Source organism: Solea solea, chromosome 15 (genome assembly GCF_958295425.1).
Source record: "Solea solea chromosome 15, fSolSol10.1, whole genome shotgun sequence".
NCBI lineage: Eukaryota > Metazoa > Chordata > Actinopteri > Pleuronectiformes > Soleidae > Solea > Solea solea.
In genome coordinates, this window is record NC_081148.1 from 24,160,530 (window position 1) to 24,182,494 (window position 21,965).

A 21,965-nucleotide genomic window follows, 5' to 3' on the forward strand; every position below is an offset into this window, starting at 1 on the left:
TGAAGAAAAAGGTGCAGTATTTGCATGTCGGTGTGTGTTTTGTATACAAGGAAGTGCAGACACAGCAGAGGAGAGACAAAGGAAGTGAAGACGAGACAGAGGTCAAATTTCACTGATCTGGTTTAAAGATGAACAAACACACAGATTCATCTTCTTCTTCTTCTTCTTCACATGTAATTTTTACTTTTACGTTTCTTTTCAATCTTTATTATTTATAAAGAATATACTTTTCACACACTCTAGACTCTCACAAAGTAAAGTATGGCTTCTCTAGTGCCTGTATATACAGTAGATGTGATGGTAAACAGCACCACCTGCTGTTCATTCAGAGAAAATACATCTCACATCACACTGTATTCAGATGAGATGAGATTCAACGTTATTGTCATTACTCAAGTACAAGTTTCGGGTAAAGAAAAGAGGTATTGTACATTCTATTCTGTTTTAAAGGCAGTTTTTTCTGCTCTTTAACACTGTCATTTTCCTATTGTGGGATTATTAAAGGATTATCTAATCTAATCTGACCCATAATGTCATTTTAACATTACAGTATAAATTTACATTTAACTCGACATGCACTTGGATCTAAATCCACGTGAACATACACCGAGTGATTTAATTAATAATCTAATATAATCTAATCTAATCTGGTTGATAATGTCATATTTAGATGTATGAATATGTGAAAATACATATGACTATTTCAAACTCAACATGTAATTGGATTAAAATCCATGTGAACACACTGACATTATTGATAAATCTCATATAGTATAATCTAATCTGATGTGGCCCACAATGTCATATTCACATAAAAGTATGAATACGTGAAAAGTTTTAAACTTTTTAAAAGTGTCACTAATTGGATTGAAATCCACATGAAGACACACTGAGTGAATTAATGAGTAATTTAATCTAATCTAATCTAATCTGGTTGATAATGTCATATTTAGATTAAAGTGTGAATACGTGAAAATACACATTTCCATTTTCTGACCGTTTTAAAACTCAATATGTAATTGGATTAAAAATCAATGAGAACACACTGACATTTATATTGATTAATCTAATCTAATCTGGCCAATAATGCATATTCACATTAAAGTATGAATATGTGAAAATACACATTTCACATTTTCTGACTGTTTAAAACGGTTTAAAACGTGTCACTAACTGGATCAAAATCCATGTGAACACACTGACGGATGTTAATCTAATCTTATCTGATCCATAATGTAATATTCCCATGACACGCATGAGTGTGAAAATTCACATTTCCATTTTCTGAAATTTACTTTAAAACTTGATATGCAACACATCTAACAGATTTGGATTAATTTAGTCAATCTAATCTCATGAAATCTAATCTAGATTAACCATTTTCCCACTCACTCTCCTGCACCAAAGCCCATAGAGAAAATCACTGCTTTTTACATCACATGCTCACAGTTGTTATTGATCCACTGATGCCTCCATCAGTGTTCAGATGTGTTCCTCATGATTCCTGTTTCAAATCCTCTGTTCAGATTAACCTCAGTGACACAAAGTGACCACACGAGGCAGCAGAAGATCAGCAGAGAAGCAGCAGCTCCCTTGTTCTACTGAGCTTAAATCACTCAATTTCTCTATGGGATTTGGTCAAGGAGAGTAAGTGCTTTACAAGGCTTCACAAACCTCAGGTTCCATTAGGGGAAAAATTAATGTACATGACAAATAAAACTGCTTCCTCTCGTCATGTCCAAACGTAAGATGTGTGCAGAAACAGCACCATCTAGTGGACGGAAGCAGGAATACACATACACTCACACAGAGCCTTACTTACTTACTGACACTTCAGTGCACCTCAAACACACGGGGCTTTAGAGTGAAATGAAGCGTGAAAACACACAATGTGCAGGCATGAAAGGGATTTATTGTGTTTTCCTAAAACAAATCCTTCAGCCTAAACAGTCGTCACATGATCGGCAGCACAAAATAAACAAACAAAGAAAAGAAATTAAGACTTGTACTTCAAGCAGCAATAAACCTGAAGCTTTCAGGCAACACATGATTGAGCAGCAGAGGAATTTATTCTCACACTAGCATCACTGTGAGGTCTGAAATCATTCTGGAGTGAATGTTGTTTATGACGACAAACTATCATCAAAATCAAGCATATCTACTAATTAGTATTATTTTGAATTCCTACATTCATCATTTTCAAGGTACGTTTGGAAAATTAATTACAACTTAATTTAATCCACATTTAAAACATTTACACATACAAAATAAAGTAAAAATCAGTTAGTTTGAAGAAAAATCTTCTGCGACCCTTCTGTGGAACTCGAACCACAGTTTAGAGAGACTCAGAGGTTGCTTCGTGGTGGAGTTGGATCATTTATCCGCAGATGACAACTCAGTGCCACAGGTGTTTCAAGGAATTGCTCCCGGGAAATCTACAGATCCAAAAATTCAAAAAAACGGCCACAAAATTGTGTCGAAACTCGATTAAAACAGCTCCGCACGCATAAACGGCATGGAGAAACTGGACGGTCATCATTTATGGTTTGCCAAGGACACTGTAGTTTGTAGTGTAGTGGTCGAGAGTCCACTGTTTGTTGCAACTCTGCAGTTGGACCTTTATTTTGAAAGCACCTTCATGTCATATACATATACTTATATATATATATATATATATATACTGTATATATTTATCAGTGCGGATGTTCGATGCTCTGTGTGAAATGTTCCCCCGTGTAAAGACCATAGTGCAGTGTGTCTTTCTGGGCCGCGGCCCAAGACATTTGCCGGCTGGAGAACCGGGCGGCCCAGTGGCCCCGAGGGTCCACGGTCACCACCCCGCCCAGCGCAGCCACTCTGGACTTCATATAGGCCAGACCCAAATCACTGGCTGCCTCTACAGAGTGACCTGAGTGAGAGCAGGGAGGACAGACAGAATTAAAAGGTTGTAAAATCAGGTGGTTGTGTGGTTGTATGATGTTCCATGTGTCTAGAAAACACACATAAAACTATCTGACACTTCATCTTTGCCGCACCAAAGTCCATAGAGAAAATCAGCGTTTTTACCTCACAGGAACACAGCAGCTGCTGGTCTACTGCCGCCTCCTTTGGTGAGTTTGTGTCACTTGTTAAATCCAAATAAATGATTTTAAACACAGAATTCCTCAAAATAACACATTTGAACTCACATATGGACGCGGCAGTGGATCAAGAACTCCTGTGCAACGTGTGGCAAAATCGCTGATTTTCTCTATGGACTTTGGAGTGGGGGGGACTGAGCGGTTTAACTACTACTATCGCGACTCCAGATTCAACTGTCATCAATATAGTATGATTTCAATGTTTGTGTAGTGGGAGGAAGTGGAGCCTCATCGTCTGTCATTACACTGGTACACCCACTCTCACTGTACCAGACATCTGTACCATCTCTGTGTGCTTTCCACAAACGCTTAACTGTACCAGACACTCTGCAGTACAGTGTATCTGATAAGTTAATCACGTGGCAGCAACTCAGTGCATTTAGGCATGTGAACGTGAACATGACGACATGCTTGTTTGTTAGAATGAGACTTAGGATGCGTTTTTGTGTCCGAAACCAAATTTCCCTGAGAGAATATTGACTGAACCCAACATGCAGACTATTTACAGTTATGGAAAACAAAAGAAGTCCTTGTTACAGCCGGAAACAAGCAACTTTTAGCTCCATAAAGCCAGGGAGAGCTTTAATAGCCTGTGTTTTGTGTTCACAGTCTGGTCGTCAATAGTAAACCCTGGTTCTAAGCAATATGACCAATTTTTACTTGTTATATATCTATTGATGAAATTAATTAAGACCGTATTTTCAATAAAGCAACTTAAATTTGACCCGATGTTTCAAAAAGATAAACTTGAAACCTGACAGAACCCGACAATCATCTCAGGATGTTTGTCCACATGCTTTAGTGGTTGTTATTTCAGAAAAATGCTCATCTGGTGGGATTTTCACACACAACCATCTCTAGAGTTGACAGAGAATGGTCCGAAAAAGGAAAAAAATATCCAGTGAGCATCATTTCTTTACGAGAAACATTACGTGAGGATGACGCCAGAGGTCAGAGGAGATGGTTTAAGAAGATAAGACGGAAACAGAAAGTCAAAGAAGACCGTCCCTGAATGCACAACACTAACTGTCCCACTCTGTCCCTAATAAAGTGGACATTGGTGCTTACTAAAGGAGAGACAGCCTGTGTGTGTGTGTGTGAGACCTTGCTCCATGTGGAAGAGGATGAGTCTCGCCAGAGTGACTTTCATGATGGCCTCTCCGTGGCCTGTAGTCGACACTGCGCCCACATTGTTGTCAGCGTAACCACCACTACCTGAAACACACATTAAAACATTTTAACTTACATTTTGAAAATTCACTTTGAAGCATGAAGTAAACAGAAATGATAGTTGGAAAAAACTAAATGTTTAAGGGATAATTCATGTTTGTGTGTATTTCTTTCATTAATGAGCCATTTTGATGAGAAAGATGCTCTTGAGTGAATGAACAGTGTTGGAAAAGTGAGCACCCTTGAATTTCTTAATGAAATCAGCAGTATAGTAATGCAATTTCAATCTCTTTTATTTATTTTATGGGCAAGGTAACCAAATTCATATGTGGTACTAATAAGTGTGTCAACAAAGGAGCAGGAAAGACATAACATATCATCACAGTATCATCACAACACGGCCAAATTCAATTGATTATTTTATTTCACGAACATAAAATGATAACAGCGGTAATTCTGATCACTTTTAAATTGAGATTTTGAGATTTTGTAAATTACCACTTAAAAAATTAAGTGGTAATTTATCAGTTTAAGTAATGCTGCACGTTTCCTCTTAAATTATGGAATTAGATGTGTGTCAATATTTTTCAAAAAACACTTTTTCACAAAGCAAGCAACACTTTATGAATTGTGCAAACAAAAGTGAACCAAAATACACAAATTGCAAATACAATATCGATTCAATCGTTCAAAAGTATTGCATTTTATGATAAGAATCAGAATCCAGAATCAGAATGATTACATTTATATTTTATTTTCAATTTGTGTATTTTGATTTTGTGGTTCATTTTTGTCCATAAAGTGTTGTTTGACACACATGTATGTTATATTCTGGGATTATAAATAATTGTAAAATCGAATTAGCTCCACCCACTACCATGAAAGATACTCTAAGTCTGAAGGAGCAGACAAATGTGACGTTTTGTGATTTTTCTTCCCTTGACCTGTTCCACATTTCAACACATTGTTGGACACTTTTGTGAACTTTTGACCAGAGAGCCTTCATGGCTGATCGCAGACAAACTCTAATCTGTCCACTGACTCATGACAGTCTCATCACTCATTGACTTTGAGAGTAACAGATTAGAGATGAGCTGACGTGGACAAAAATCCACTTGCCGCTGCTGTTTTCCCGCAGCTGATTATAAACAATGTTGGGATCGATTTCAGACTGTGTCACGCCACTACTCATCCTCTCAAATTACACACTTTAGCCCCCGGGCATGTTCCTCTGCTACATTAGGTTATTAGAGCGTCAGCCGGTCCAGTGCTGTGGATCTGACATGATGGATATCAAGTGCATTTGAATGTACTGTCTGTGAACTGCAGTGAGTTAGAAAATACTCACAAACACAGGTGTATATTAACCAGGTGCTTGGTTACTGACCAACTGGTCAAAGGCCAACAAAGTGAAGAAGACAGGAAACAATAAAACCAGTTGAAGAGGCATCAAACTCGTCTGACCTATGCAGGGTGTGTCGCCAACTCGTCCCTCCATCTTGTTCAGCATTCCACCAGTAGAGGTCGCGCAGGCAATGTTGCCCTCGCTGTCGATCGCCACGGCTCCGACGGTTCCCATCTTTCCCCTGTAACAACAACAACAACACGTAAGGGAACGGAAGGATGTTTGGAAGTCAACTGCTGTGTCCATGTTGAGCTCTCGCTCCGACTTCCAACTTCTGATCAAAATGGAACACAGCATTAATGTGACTTGATCAGTTTTATAAAGGAACCTGGTTACCTACTTACAACTGCAGGGTTCCTACACCTTGGTTGACATCAAATTCAAGGGCTTTCCAGGACCAATTCCCTCAAATTCAAGGACCGAATGTGCTAATACAGCTTAAGCTAATACGACTCCATGTTTGTTCTGCATAGGCTAGTCTACGTACATCAAGCAATGCAGGGCATGAAACAGTAGGTAGTGTCGTAACAAACAAGGGAGACATTTACCTGAATATCAACTTCACTTGTCTTGCACAAAATTTAAAATTCACAAACTTTCAAGGATTTCAAGGACCTGTGGGAACCCTGCGTCATACGCCTTCCCATCCCTCCTAACTGTGAATGACAGTGCTTCACTCTCAGCAGCTTTAAGGATTGTGTCATTACTGAAACACATGCTCATAAGATTGAAGTCGTGTCTCACATTTGGCATTCCACAGGGTTAGCTTCTGGGGCCAAGTTCTTTGTCCAGCGCATGCGTGAATACTCCGTGATGAGGGACTCTTCGGGGACCTCGGGGACACCCATGGCCCGGGCAAACTGACTGGCGCCCTCTGCTGTCAGACATGCATGGCTGGTCTGAACGGAGACAACAAAACTATTAGAAAACTTCCTGTGTATCAGTTGCTGTAAAACCTAGACTACCACCAAATGTATGGTTTCTGCTTTATTACCAGTTCCTTATGTTTGCTTTGAAAACTGTTATCAAAGTTGACACACAAATTAGTTTTAACTCTTTGTATTTACAGCTACAATCTGAAAAGGGAGGCAAATGTGCAAATATGAAATAAAACAAACCGTTGATCAGCTTTTATGACGGAACCATCTCTTTTGACCCAGTTGGGGTTGAACACTTGATCAATTACGACAGTCTTTGGTCCACTATCTATAGATATATTTACCATTTCCTGCATCTACTGCTCAAATCTCACAAGACTATGAAAAGCACGCGGGACTCGACCGCGATAGTGACTGCGAGCTGTTAGCTTCGGCTGAGTCTGCAGATTTGCAAAATTGGTACGGAAACTGGTACAACTCCAAATGAATCAATATTGAAAATGGGATTTGAAGGGAAAAGCTGACGATACAAATATCCAAAGACATACTTTCTGGTAAGAAAAGGCCCCCGAAGTTCCGTGACGCAAGCCTTGTGTGATGTTTAAAGTGATCAACTCTATTCTGAATGCACCACAGATGGGAATTGAGGCCTCCCCTGCTCTGTGTGAGAATTTTCTTCACTACTTCATTGATAAAGTCACTTCTACCAGAGCACTTATTTCACCTCCTGCTTCTGATCCTTTCCCCTGCTCTGCTGTGTTGGACACTTTTGAGATTGTGAATCATCTGAAGCCCTCAGGTTCTCCTGACGATACTGTCCCGCCCAGATTATTTAAGGAGGTTTTTCCCACTATTGGGCCATCATGTCTCACAGTTATTAATTGCAGCCTGTCCTCTGTAGTAGTCCCTGTGCAGCCTTTACTAAAAAACCCTGGACTGGACCCTGCTGTTTTGGCAAATTACAGGCCTATCTCCAAATTGCCTTTCTTCTCTAAAATCTTAGAGAAGAATGTGTATTCCCAGCTCATGGACTTTTTAAATGAATAAAATATTCTTGAGATTTTCCAATCTGGTTTTAAAACATTGCATAGCACAGAAATAGCGCTTTTAAGAGTTTTTAATGACATATTTTTAGCTACTGACTCTGGTCACTGTGTTGTCCTTTGATACAGTGGACCATGAAATCCTGATTGCTCGTTTGGAGCAGTGGGTGGGCATCAGTGGCACAGCACTAGAATGGTTCAGATCCTACTTGTCACATCGGACTTTCTGTGTCAGCCTAGATGACTCTGTGTCCTCCACTGTTCCTCTTTCATATGGGGTCCCACAGGGCTCTGTGCTTGGCCCTCTTTTATTTTCTCTCTATCTTTTACCACTTGGTTCTATTCTCAGGAAACATGGCATTTCTTTTCATTGCTATGCGGATGACAGCCAGATCTATGTCCCCCTCAAAAAGGCTGATTCCTACTCTGTTGACCCACTGCTAAAGTGCTTACATGACATTAAAGCTTGGATGTCTTTAAATTTTCTGAATTTTAATGAAGAAAAGACAGAAGTCATGGTCTTTGGTGGCACTTCTGTGACCCGCCCCCAAGTTGATTTGTCTTCTCTGGCACAGTATCACAAGCCAATTGTGAACAATCTGGGTGTAAAAATTGACTCGGACCTTAAACTTGACAGCCAGATTAAAGCTGTGGTGAAATGTAGCTTTTTCCAGTTAAGGCAGCTGGCAAAAATTAAACCAATCCTTCAGAGACAGCAATTTCAGACAGTAATCCACGCCTTTGTGACCACTAGGCTGGATTACTGTAATGCACTTTATATGGGGGTTAGCGGGTCCTCCATTGCGCGCCTTTAACTTGTACAAAATGCTGCTGCACGTCTTTTAACTGGCACACGCAAGTATGAGCACATCTCACCTATTTTAGCTTCACTCCACTGGCTGCCTGTACATTTTAGGATTCATTTTAAAATTCTTTTATTTGCTTTTAAAGCCTTAAATGGCTTTGCCCCACTGTACCTCTCTGAGCTGCTGCACCCCTACATGCCCAGCCGATTTCTCAGGTCAGCTGACCAACTGCTCCTGACAGTGCCTAAAGCCAGGCTTAAACTCAGAGGGAACCGAGCATTTGCCATTGCAGCTCCAAAGCTTTGGAATGGTCTGCCGCTGCACATTAGATAGGCTTCCTCTGTCTCATTTTAAAACTCTTCTTAAAACTCACCTCTTTTCTTTGGCTTTTAACACCACGTAGTGTTGATTTAATGTGTTTTTATGTGACTGTATTTGTTTTATGTGTACACATGCATATTATTTCAATGTATTTATTCATTTATTTTATCCCTGTTTTATTCTTTGTACAGCACTTTGGAAACCTTGTGTTTGTTTAAACTTGTGCTATATAAATAAAGTGGATTGGATTGGATTGGAATAATTGAACCTGCTCACACGTTCAGTACACACCTTGTCCATAACCAGTCTTGCTAGCTGAACAGGGTTGGCAATGTTGCGTACAGCAGACACTGCGCCGCTTCCCAGTGTTTTACCCTCCATCACGATGGCGTCCATTTCCACCTCCCCTTTAGCGTTCAACACAGACCCGCGCCCTGAAAACGTGATTGGAGAAAACAACATGATAATGTCCTGCTTCTGGGGACTAAGGTCTGGGAACATCCACGTCGGATGTTTGTGGACAACTGAGAAACACTAAGACTAAAACTAAGAATTTGCAAACAATAAAAACTTGTAGAAAACTAGCAAACCCATCTAAAACTACTGTCCTACTTCGGGATGGCTGGGATGTTTGTGGACAACTGGGAATCAGAGAATGCAAACAAAAAAAGCTTCGCAAACTTTCGGCACAACATATCTCTAGTGACGTCGTCCGTCCATCTGTTCTTCTCAAAGTCTGTAAAACTACATTCTGCTTTGACTTTACCTGCATTGAATGAAGGATTATCCTCCATCTGTGTCACAGCCTCCACCACAGCATCCATGCTGCTGCCTCCTCCCCGCAGGATGGTGTAGGCTGCTCGCACTGCGGTACACACGCCTAGTGTGGACTGTTCAGTGCGCTGCTTCGGGATTTGACCCGCCCCTCCGTGGACCACCACCACTGGCAACATGCCGATCACCTAATATATATACAGTATTTTCAATAAAAATAATCTATCAACTATAATATTAAATCCATCCATCCATGGATGAAAAAAATCTAATTTCCAACAAGAAAATGGGTAATTTGTAATAATTGGCCGATTAATAAATGATAGTTTCCAATGCTGATTATTAAAATATGGTGAATGGCAAATATCGGCCAGATAAATCACCTCTTTGCCCAGTTAATTACCTCCAGTCCCTAGGGGTGGGAATCGCGACAATAAGATATTATCACATATATAACTGTTCCAGTGAGGGTGAGCACTTGGCACCATCTAGTGGTATTTGGTGTCTCAAAAGCGATATAATATCGCCACCCAAAATATCATAATATTTCACAATATTTTCATGAAAGAAAATGTATAAACTATTAAATAGATCAAACTAGTCACCAAAAAACGAAGAAAGCAACATTTTGGGTGTAAAAATAAGGTTTTAGTGAAGCACGATTGTTATTATTGGCCAATGTCAATGCCTCTTATCAACTAGCGACAAATATAGGCCTGATGAATTGGCCCAAAAGATTTATTGGTCTATTTACAGTGAAAATTTCACAAGCCACATTACTGACAAAATATTTCCAAACTATCTTGTCCCAGTCAAACTCTGAACAACTACTTAATGAATTCATCTCCTAAAGGTTAGACAAGTGTAATGCCCTTCTGCAAGACTTCCAAAAAGGACTAATTGATCCAAAAGGCTGCAGCCAGAGAAGGAAAGGCTCAATAACATTTTTTGTGTACGACACCCAAATCAATATCACAGCCAATAGTATCTATCAATGTCCATTATCAGTCCAATACAGTTGTTTTACATCTTACAACTAAACTGTATATATTCTGGCAACTTAATGTCTATACTGTACATTCTATTTCAACGTTTTAAAGTCTTATTATTAATATTTTTTCTATATTACATATACTTTCACAAACTGTAGACATGCATGTTTTATACATTTACCTTTATCTTTACTGTCTTTGCTGCTAATTATGGTTCAATAAACAAGAAATTCCTAAAACATGACGTTTAAAATCCTGCTGCTGCTTTTTATTTATATTAGCGTTTTATGTGTCCATAGTAAAGTTTTAATGGGATATTTATCTGTTTTTTTGATCATATTTGATTTTACATGTTTCCGTTTTTCATATAAGAGTCGTGTGTGTGTTTGTGAGAGATATTGACACTTCTCTGATGCCAGGTGACAAAAACAATCAAGCGTGTGTATATATATATACACATATATGTTCGTACATATGTACGTATACATAATAATACTTAAATTAAAACAAACATAATTTGAATTTATATGAAGCAAATGCAACAAGTGCTCACGTGCCCGCTAAAGTGCGACGTCAGCGCTGTTTGCTAATTCTGCTCCAGATTTACAAATAAAATACAAATTTTCACTTAGAGCGGTTCGTCACTAATGTCGGTGTTTACTTACTGTGGAGAAAGTCCAGTGTCATAAAGCGACGCGAACGTGTGTAGTTTTTAGTGTTAAGGGAGAAAGAATTCAGTGCGGAAGCTAAGCAGTCCCGTGTCTGTTAGCGACACAGAGGTGAAGCAGCACTTCCGGGATATGACGTTTTTTTCCAAAATAAAAGTTTCAATCTTTTTTTTAAATAAAAAACTAAATATTTAGATGATTTATATATATATTTTTAAAAGAATGGAAAGTGTTTCAAATTTAACTGAACTTTATAAATATAAAGGAACCCATTTTACTTAAACACATATTAGGAATCCAGATATTATTATACATTAGAATTTAACATAAAATATAATAATAACAATAATAATAATAATACTAATAACAATAATAATAATAATAATAATAATAATAATACTCATAATTCCAACATAAATAATATATTATAATATAATTAAGCGTGTGTGCAGTGTGGGTAGTTTACACACTATACATATTCCTACAAGGCCCACAATGCACCTGGGAGGAACCCAACGTCATTTATTACGTGTGTGAGTGTGTGTGTTGGTTATATAGGGTGGCGTGACCGCGCTTGCGAGAGGCGAGAGGAGCCCCCCATTCTCAAATGAGGGCTGCGCGCTCCCGCCACAAGAGAGCAAGTGAGCGCGCTTGAGGGGCTGCGGTCCCATTGACGGTTCCGTCTCCCTGACAGCAGCTTCAGCATCAGCATCAGCATCATCAGCATCAGCATCATCGGCATCAGCAGCAGCGGCAGCGGCAGCGGCAGCAGCAGCGGGGCTGGAAAACAAGAAGAAGAAGAAGAAGAAGAAGGAGAAGAAGAAGAAGGAGAAGAAGAAGAAGAAGAAGTCGCCGCCGCCTCGCCCCGCAGCGACTCGGAGAACCGACACCGGACCGAGCGGAGACTTGACCCCCCCTCCTCACACACACACACACACACACACACACTCAAACACACACACTCAAACACACACACACACACACCTTCCACCTCCACCCTCCTCCGCTCTCCTCCTGGCCGAAGCAAGCGAAGCCAGATCTCTCCCCCCTTCATCCCTGCACCGACAGCCGGTGATATGGGCTCCCCGTGAAGCGGAGGTGGTGGAGGGGAGAAGCGGGCGGGCGGGCGGTGGGAGGGGGGTGGGGGGAGAAGACAGCTGAAAAAACGGCGAACCGGGAGACCACTACCATCACCACCACCACCACCGCCGCCGCCGCCGCCACCTCCATCACCATCACCGCTGCTACTACTACCACCACTACTACTACTACCGCCGCAGCGAACGCGGACATTGCCGCCTCTGCCGCCGCCCTGGCTGCCCCCCGACACAGCCATGGGATCTCTGCATCATCAGTCCCTCCAACCGTGGGCCATGTCGTGATCCGTGGGCTCAGCCAGCGGGTTTTCTCTCCGTGATCCCGAGGAGGAGGAGGAGGCAGAGGAGGAGGAGGAGGAAGAGGACGAGAGGAGAGGAAAGGAGGGAAGGTGGTGGTGGTGGGGAAGATGTTCGCCTCGGTGGGCCCTCGGGGCGGCCCGCGCCCAGCGGTCCCCGCAGCCATCCCGGAGCCGGACCTGAGCCATCTGACGGAGGACGAGAGGAAGATCATCATGGCTGTGCTGGCTCGGCAACGAGAGGAGGAGGCGAAGGAGGAGGCCATGTTAAAGTAAGAGAGAGTGATGGAGAGAGAGAGAGTACAGAGTGTGTAAGAAGCAAAGATTGAGTAAGAGAGAGAGAGAGAGAGAGAGAGACTGGGCCTGGACTCAGGTCTGAACTCCATCCTGCACCTGCACCTCCTGAGTCCCTGATGTTCCAGCATCAGGTCTTCTTCACTCCACTCTATCTGATCAATGCATGTGTGTATGTGAGTGTGTGTGTGTACATCCTGCAGGCCCCTCACTCGCTCACCAGCACAGTTAGTCCAGGACAAACCGCAGCGTCAAAAGACGACAACCATCTGCGATGCTGCCGCCTCAGAGTGTCACGAGAAACAAGTTTCGCTCACTCACACACACACACTGCATCACAGAGCAACCATCATGTATGTTCTGGAGTTAACTTCCTGACCAGCAGGTGGCGGTATAGTCCGTATTCATCACACAAAAACGCAGCAAAAGCAGGAAAGTTATTCGGTGGCAGCGCATTCAAACTTGTAATGTCTCGGGACTTGTGAGTGTCTTCGGCCGTGATGCAACAAACGACAAATGTTGTAGACGTCTTTGTGAATGAAAAAAAGTTAGAATTAGTGACATCTAGCGGTGTGACAGCAGATCGCAAGAAATGGAGGAGGGACTCAAACACTTCAGGGTGCTACAGTGGCCCTCACATACTGGAACAGGCTTTCATCGATGTCGGGGTTTATGCATTGCGTTTTATTTGTGGAGTTAGCTTTTACTTCAAAACAAGAAAATAGTTGATCCTTTCGGGCTGTGGCACAAGATGACTGCCTCTGTAAAGCAATGCCCCGGCCTAAGGTAGGGAAGGACGTTCTGAAAAAGTTTGAGCCTCTTGTCGTTTGTCGTAAGTCGTTCGTTCACTTTGTCATTGTTAGGGCTGGGAATCACTGGGTATCTCACAATACGATACGCGATATACGTTCCACGATACCAATAAAATCACGATACAATGATGCTGTGATGATTACTATATTGCAACAACAATCATATAGCGGTACATCACGATATCTGTCTAACTGAAGAAAACAAAACATCCATGAAAAGTTCACAACATAGAGAACAAAGAGCATGGAGCATCTCTTAACGTAGCTTCCTCCGCCGTTATCCCGCCTTCTACGGCTAGGTAGAAGATTTGTTGCGTGTGCCAAAAGCGATGTTGCGTCAAACTTGCAAGTAACAATATTTTTCTATATAATATGTGCGACAAAGTCTTCGTGATGACCAGTCGCCATCGAGACGTTCCAACATCACCGATGTCCTGACATCGTGACAGCGTCATTGTTTCAGGAATGTAGGACCGAAGTACGGTTGTGGTATCTGTTCACGAGGAATGCTGGGAAACTTCTTCTACTTCTTTTTAGGTGGCAACAATTTGAACTTCAGAATCTCCTCAAGAAAGGGAACTGTGCTAGAAGTGGACTTAAACCAATGACGATAGAGAAGCAATGTCTGGCAGTTTTTGTATATCATTGCTGCTTTCAGGGACTTCCTTTACGGACCACAAAGTCATTAGACACCATTAGTATATATCATTAGTATAGATGGTGGATGTATACTAATATATATATATATATATATATATATATATTAGTATATATGGTGGAATTACAAAGGATTTCTGATGCAATTGACGCAAAAAGGACACATCGTGGAGTTGGGTAGCTTCTGGCACTGCAAAACATACATTAACTATTCAAAAGATCTGACCCATGAAATAGAACACAGAAGAAAGAGTTATACAATAAATCAACACAAATACCCCTAAAAAAACAACTATGCAGTTAAGTTAAAAACTTAAAAATACAGTTTTAATTTTAGTGTCTTAACTGATCATTAAGAGTTAGCCACTTGTTTGTCTAGTTGCACGACTTTTCTGAGTTTTCAGAGACAATGGAATAACTACGGTGGCCCAGAAGGCTCAATATGAAAACAAAAGCTCCAACACGAAGATAGGACTGGGAACAGATTTTTCATCACAATATACTATTTTTATGATCATTCAACATCAATATATGTATATCATGATATAACTTATGTCTTACTATTTTTAGTATATGTATCCCGTTATTAGCGATATATGTGGATATAAAGCTACACACAGGTTGTTTCTCTGGACTCATGAGAAGTTTTTTGAGATGTTTGGGCTTTACAGTTATTACCTGTCATTTCAGATAATACTTGCTTTATTTCTTTGGCTCTTTAATGTTAAATGAAGGATATTTATGTGTGTTAGAGACCATGAAATTGCCTATAAATATGGGCAAATTCTGCTAGAACACACATAATTAGGCTTAAAATGTAAAAAAAAAAAAGTGTAATCAAGTGACTTTTCTTTATTTATATTTAGTATATTTCACAAATGTACCCATTTTTTTAAAACATGCAAGAGATACCCAGATACAGACACAAGATCTAAAATTTAACACCACATATATTTTTTGACAGCCCTCCCCATCATGAGCAGCACCAAAAAAAAATAAATAACTCGTCTCGCTAACGTCACGACAACCATTCACACCAAATCCTGCCTGTGAGGTGGGAGGGTGAGGATGGTGGGAGGTGGTGGAGGGGGGGAGATATTAAGGACAGAATTCATTGATGGATGCAGCAGGAAGCTGCTGCTACTGCTGCAGCTGAAGCCTGGCTTCAGAATAGTAAAAGTAAAAAACCCTCCTCCCTGTTGGCTTTTATCTGTGCAGCATCCATCTCAACAGCTGCCGTTCGCAGCTCTGGGGTGCGGTTGAGCCTTTTTTTCTTTTTTTTTCTTCCTCCCCAGCCTTATATACACTGTATGTAGGCCAGTGCTCTCTCGCAACACACATCACACAGGCTGTTATGGAACCAGTAGGCCTATATAACACGAGGGGAGGGCTGGGGGGGAGAAAGGTGCCTGCTGTATAATGTCATTTCGAATCAGGAGTGACTTATATTCACCCCCGCTGCACTGCACAGGCATGGACTTCCACCAGAATTGCAGCAATCAGCCACACATCCATCCATCCATCCATCCATCCATCCACGCCACTTTCCCTCCATACAAACAGAAAATGCGTGTTGTGTCGAAACGAAGAAGGCCTTCCAACACTCCCACAACCCCCCTCCACCCTTTACATTTTCCGCCTGGTCGTCTGCACGGAGCTGAGTGCATATAGAGTGGCAGCAGTTAGAAAGATATAGTGCGACCCACCTAAGCAAGGCACTCCTCGAGCCTTACGTCCCTGTTCTATTTTAAGACCTCGGCGTGTGCACTGATAGCACGGCACTGGAAACGGGGAATATCGATTCATTGCATCTAAAAGAAGGAAACATCCAATATATGCAGCATTATACTGTATACATACTGTATATATATCTGTATATATACTGTACATATACATATACATATATATATATGCATATACTGTCAAGTCAACTGTCAGCACATATGTGACCTCAGCACTGATTCCTGTCATCAGTGCTTTGATGGGTGTATGTGTGTGTATTAAAGGCTGCACTGGTTGAGTATAATCCATGCATTTTGAATGTACTCTCAGTACAGTTGCAGCGTGGGCTGCAAACAAAAGCAAGGCAAATGAACATTTTACACCACAGTGCTGTAAAAATGTGGTAGTAGTAGAGCAATAATGTTGCAATCGGGAAGGCATGTGAGGCAGGGTTCTTACGGGTCCTTGAAAGTTTTTGAATTTGAAAATATCACCCTAAATAGACATGGTCATTGAAAGTTCTTGGATTTTGTGCAAGAAAGAAGTGAAGTTGATATTTAGGTAAATGTCTACCTTGTTTGTTACGACGCCACCAACTGTTTCATACCCTGCATTCCACACCGAGTCGTAATTACTAGCAGTGTTGTGGACACTGTCCATTGTCTCTCCGACCGCTGACGCGAGATTCCGTGAAGAGCAATTTTTTTACGTGATGCCTGTTAAATGAAAATTCCAAGATCTCTGGAAAATTACAAAGACAGACTTTGTCCAAGGACAATCAATAAAAGTGGACACCATGGGCAAAGCGGCTCTCACAAGTTACCCTCCCATCTTAAGCTGTGTCAGCACATTCGGTCCTTGAATTTGAGGGAATTGGTCTTGGAAAGTCCTTACATTTGATGTCAACCAAGCTGTGGTAACCCTAAACTGGGTAACGAAAATTCAGATTAAACATTGACTGTCTTGCTTAAAACAACCGTTATCCCATACAAATTTCAAATCGATGCCAGCGAACAATTTTCCCGTTTGCTAGAAGATTTAACACGATTCCAAAATTGTGGTAAATAGACGGCTTAAACTGCTTTGAATTCATGTAAATTGTTGTTACTGATGTATTAATACACATAAATGTTGCATGTTACATAATCTGCAGACATTCAATAATGTACACTTTTATCAAGGAAGGTATATCAGTTGTTATGAAGACCATAAAATGTTGTGTTCTTTGCAATTTAAATGCACTCTCTCACCTTTAAGGTAAATCCGAGAAGAAGCAATATGTTCCTTCTTAGGCAGCCTTTGAGTTCCTCCATTTTCACCTCACATTTTTAAAAGCCCTCTTCGCCATCAGTGTTGCCCTCATACTCATACGCTGCCTTGATCTTATGGCGTGTGTTTCTCTCGACACCCAAGACTTTGTGAGACCTCCTGATTCTGAGGACTCCAGGTTGGCGTCCTTGATCTTGCAAGGCTGGTTTTCCACTAACAGACAGTTACAAGACAATTAACTATCACAATGACTCTGTCGCGGTGAAGTTAGGGCAGGTCTATTTCTGGTTGTGCTGGTGGTAGCTATCAGAGTTTAATAGAGCAGTGTCTATCATGGCTAACTATGTAGCAAAAGTTGCTAAAGGGATGATGATGGGATGTCCACCATTGTTGGGTGCAAATGGTTGTTCTTCCTGTTAGTAATGTTCTTTTGTGTGACAGTTTTGGCTGTGTTGTGTTGACTGTGGTGTGATCGGGTAGCACCTGGCCTAAAGGTATCATCCTGAACGTTGCTGTGGGAGTTGAGTGAGTGCTATTTACAGTTTGATTTCCTATATGGACTTTGACACGGGGGGAGTGAGTGTCTTACAAAGTTAAACAAACTTCAGTTTTCTGTTGGAAAAAACTGTCTAACTGATTATGAGATTACGTGGGTAACATATTGTTAGCATAGATACATTTCAGGTGAGCCTTTAGTTGAGTGGCTTAAATCTAGGGACGCACCGATACCACTTTATTCTGAGAGAGTACAAACAAGCACAATTACTTAAATTTGAGTACTTACCAATACCAAGTATTGAGTACATAATAATAACATTACAGCAAACTCATTTTATTTCCCTGAGTGAGGCCAATTCCTTTGTATTTGCTGTTTAGATTTACACTGATTAACGTCGTTTGTAATGGAACACCACATTTTTAGGGGGAGGAACAGATAGACTTGAATTAGATTTAAATGAATCATACTTATTATTTAAGTGGCAAAATCCTTTTGCTGTGCGTCGTGACTTGTATTGAAGGAGCAACTTTTTTGCCTTCTCCTCCTCTTGACAGTCAAGCAGAGCACAGGTTACAGTCCTGCTCTACTTTTGTCGTCCGTTGCTTATCTGAGAGTATTTCCAAACTGCTGACGTTGTGAAACATGCACTTATCGCCACACACCTGCTCGGCTCACTTGAAAAAATACGTAAAGTGGTATTGGGGTAGGTTTTTTACGAATTGGTTGTCGGTAAATCCATACTTAAATCAATTTTTTCCTCTTTTTGTCCCTGCTGGCAGCTGTGTTTTCACTGAGGACAAACATGCTCGTCTTATGGAGGTTCTAGGTGCAGGTGGTGGACGCTTCAGAAACCCTGTATTATCTTTTTAATTGTTATGAAGTAAGAAGTCTCATTTATTTCTCTTGGACTACACTGTAAACAAATGTCCATTCAAACCATTGTCAAATTATAGTTCTCACTAGGGGTTTTTCAAAATATTGATTTGGTCATATATTGTCATCCTTCTCCGTGCAATACGATAATCGATATTCCGTGGCTAATATTGATCTTCGATTAACAAATTAAGACGCTCTAAAGTCTCCATTAAACTTGGGGCGGAAGTTACCTGGCCAAAGAAGAGGGAGCTTACAGCTGGATAATAGTGGAGAAAGCTATGCTAAATTTCTATTATCAAAGAATCGTTGTATCATGATACGTGGACCATGTATCACGTACAGTATCGTATCCTGAGGTTCCCCGTGACTCCCACACCTAGTTCCCACAATGCTAATTGAGTCTATCAGCTCCACAGGACTCGGGAAGTGAGGCAAGAAGGAAGCACAACATTGCATTAGTAAAGCGAGACAACTGCGACTGTTTGGAGGAAGACTGAAAAAACCAAGACGGGCCCACGAAGCGTTTCAAAAAAGTGGATTCTACTGCTTAAAAAAACCTGGGCGTTCTGCAGTTTGATGGGATTATTGCCTCTAGCAATTATTTAGCTGAGGGTTGAGGATGGTGTGAGACTGAGCTTTAAGTGTTCATTGTAAGTGGAAGTGTGGTCGTGAAGAAAATTAACGGAATGGAAACATCCAAGAGGACGTTAAAGGAAGATTTTTGGTGCTAACAGCAGCTTCCTAACTTTGTGTGTTTCAGAGAAGAAAAGCCTATCCAAGCACGAACGGTGAACCTGGTGGGGCAGAAGAAACCTCCACAGCAAAATGACGTCAGGTGAGTGGCAGCGGCGCCGTTCAACCACAGACCTCAGAACACAGCTCGTCGCTGAATGTTTTTTTTTCCTGCTGCGTCTCTTTGACGTCACTGCGTTCCCGTGGCCTGTAACAACCTCCCAAGAACAGACAGCCTTGTCTCGCCTTACATTGCTTTTGTTGTGAAATCCATTTCACACTTAGGATGAGTCAACTGTATATATGATGAACCTCCATTCTGGAGGTGCCATAACTGAGTCACTCATTATACGTGGAATCGCAATGGAGAGACAACTTATTTAGATTTGAAATATTGGTAATTTTTTTGTTCCTGAAAGCACAGCACAGGTTAGCGGATAATAGCAGTGTAAAGATGGACAGGAGCAGCAGCCTGATAAATCTAGTCCACATCCTGTTGAGTCATCAAAGAGCAGCTGATGTTGTGGTCCTCCTCCGAAGCTTGGACGTCTCCGGCTGGAATCAGAATGTTCGGTGCGTCTCACAGTTTGCTCAGCTCTGCTGCCAAGCTGTTTGCCGTCTGGAAGACCGACTGCCATCACACATTCTGTTCATCCTGCTCTTGATATGTCTGAAATCTCACGTGTCTTTTAAGAAACATTCCTTAAGCAGAGTATTTGAGGCAAAATTCTTCTGGAAGGGTTGTTGGTGGTGAGTGTGAGATGCACAACACAATGGATGTTGCAAGAACAGTTTAAAACCAAAGCTTGAAATAAGGATTGTGAGGGTTATTATAGTTGTATGATGGTATTTTGAGGTTTTATTAAGATGATGTTGATGATGATGACCCAACCACATTTGTAGCCATGAGATGAGTCATATGTATGTAGAAATGTAAATAAGTCCTGTCATTTTGGTTCAACAGATGTGAGTACTCCATTTTAGTGTGTTAACTTTGTGGCGTAGTGTTTAATTCTAGACAGGCAGAAACAGATCTTTGGAAACATTTGCTTCCTGATTAGCTCTTATCAGCCTCTACTTCATGCTGAATTGCTGTGAATTAAAAGTGGTGTCTCACTGGCATCTACTAACAGCTGAGAACCAGGACCAGAATGGGACATGACAATATGAATTTTAGTTGTCAGGAAACAATATTCATGACAAGTTCTGAGTTTTCTGAAAGCTCTTGAATGATCCAACAGTGTAGCAGAAAGTAGTTCAAAGACTCCAGTCTAGCTGAAGGCCACTTTCTAGTTTTACTTCCAGAGAAATCCCTTTTCTGGTCTTTTTCATGCTGTGTGATCACATTTGTTTGGCATGTAAATGAAAATATCATCATGTTTCAGTTCTGAATACAACAGCTCTTACTGTATTTTTATCTAAACCTGTCAGTCACTGTAACTAGCATCAGAGCTAGCATCAGAGCTTGCAGTTTGCTAATGAATATTGTAGCTAAAATCATACCTCACAGCTTGCTAACTAATCATCATAGCTAACATCACAGATTGCAGCCTGCTAACTAATAATAAGCTTGCAGTTTACTAATGAGTATTGTAGCTAACATCATACCTGACAGGTTGCTCGCTAACTAGCATCATAGCTTGTTAACGAATATTGTAGCTAGCATCACCTCATAGCTTGTAGAGTTCTCAACGGGTTCAGTCTAAAAAAATATGCAAATGGAGGGGGACAAATATCCAACTCTGCATCTTGTGCTGCTATGGGCAGAACCACTCAGACATCACTGCCAGCAGGTTCGGGGGACATTTCCTACTGGTGTGTCAGGCCAGGTCGGGTTGTAATTTTCAGGCCTACTGAGACCTCTAATAGGTTGGTAACTAATATCATAGTTAACACCAGAACTTGCGACTTGCTAACTAACGTTGAAGCTATCATATGTGTAGCTTGGTAATTAATATCATAGCTAACACCATACCTCACACCTCGATAAATAACATCACAGCTAACATTATAACCCCATAGCTCGGTAACAAATATCATAGCTAACACCAGAGCTTGAGGCTTGCTAACATTGTCGCTTACATCATACCTCGCAGGTTGCTTGCTAAATAACATCATGGTTAACCTTATAACCTCACAGCTTGCAAACTCACGTTGTAGCTAACATCTTACTTGCCAAATAACATCATGGCTAACATTATAAGCTCACACATCGCTAAATAATATCATAGCTAACATAAGCTCACACATCGCTAAATAATATCATAGCTAACATAAGCTCACAGCTTGCTAAATAACATCATAGTTAACATAAGCTCATAGCTTGCTTAAGAACATCATAGCTAACATTATAAGCTCACAGCTTGCTTAATAAAATCATGCGTTGGTCAGAGTTTAGCTTTAGCTGAAAGAATTCTTCCCATCTCATCTCTAATTAGTGTGGATTGGATGCTTGTGTTAGTCAGGAGTGATTCCTGTTAATGGCTCCACTCAGTCATCATCTTTCTTTGCGCT

At 40.9% G+C, this 21,965-nt stretch overlaps 2 protein-coding genes across 27 annotated transcripts in view; one reads left to right on the plus strand and one right to left on the minus strand.

Moving 5' to 3' along the window:
• Window positions 1-1,892: 1,892 nt before the first annotated feature.
• Window positions 1,893-10,712, minus strand: asrgl1 (asparaginase and isoaspartyl peptidase 1). The gene is made up of 6 exons (XM_058650725.1): window positions 9,530-10,712; window positions 9,055-9,197; window positions 6,460-6,614; window positions 5,775-5,896; window positions 4,245-4,355; window positions 1,893-2,908 (listed from the first exon to the last, which is right to left on the minus strand). The coding sequence occupies exons 1-6, from the start codon at window positions 9,714-9,716 to the stop codon at window positions 2,694-2,696; spliced, it is 933 nt and encodes a 310-aa protein (XP_058506708.1). The 5' UTR covers window positions 9,717-10,712; the 3' UTR covers window positions 1,893-2,693.
• Window positions 10,713-12,623: 1,911 nt separating this feature from the next.
• LOC131473611 (regulating synaptic membrane exocytosis protein 1-like) overlaps window positions 12,624-21,965 on the plus strand; it is an 80,025-nt gene continuing 70,683 nt past the window's right edge. For 25 of the 26 annotated variants that reach the window (XM_058650913.1, XM_058650919.1, XM_058650923.1 and 22 more), the window contains exons 1-2: window positions 12,624-12,862; window positions 19,480-19,554. In XM_058650913.1, coding sequence (XP_058506896.1) covers window positions 12,702-12,862; window positions 19,480-19,554 — 236 coding nt within the window. In that variant the 5' untranslated portion in view covers window positions 12,624-12,701. The remainder of the gene's footprint in view (window positions 12,863-19,479; window positions 19,555-21,965) is intronic. The other variant, XM_058650925.1, reaches the window with a different exon arrangement.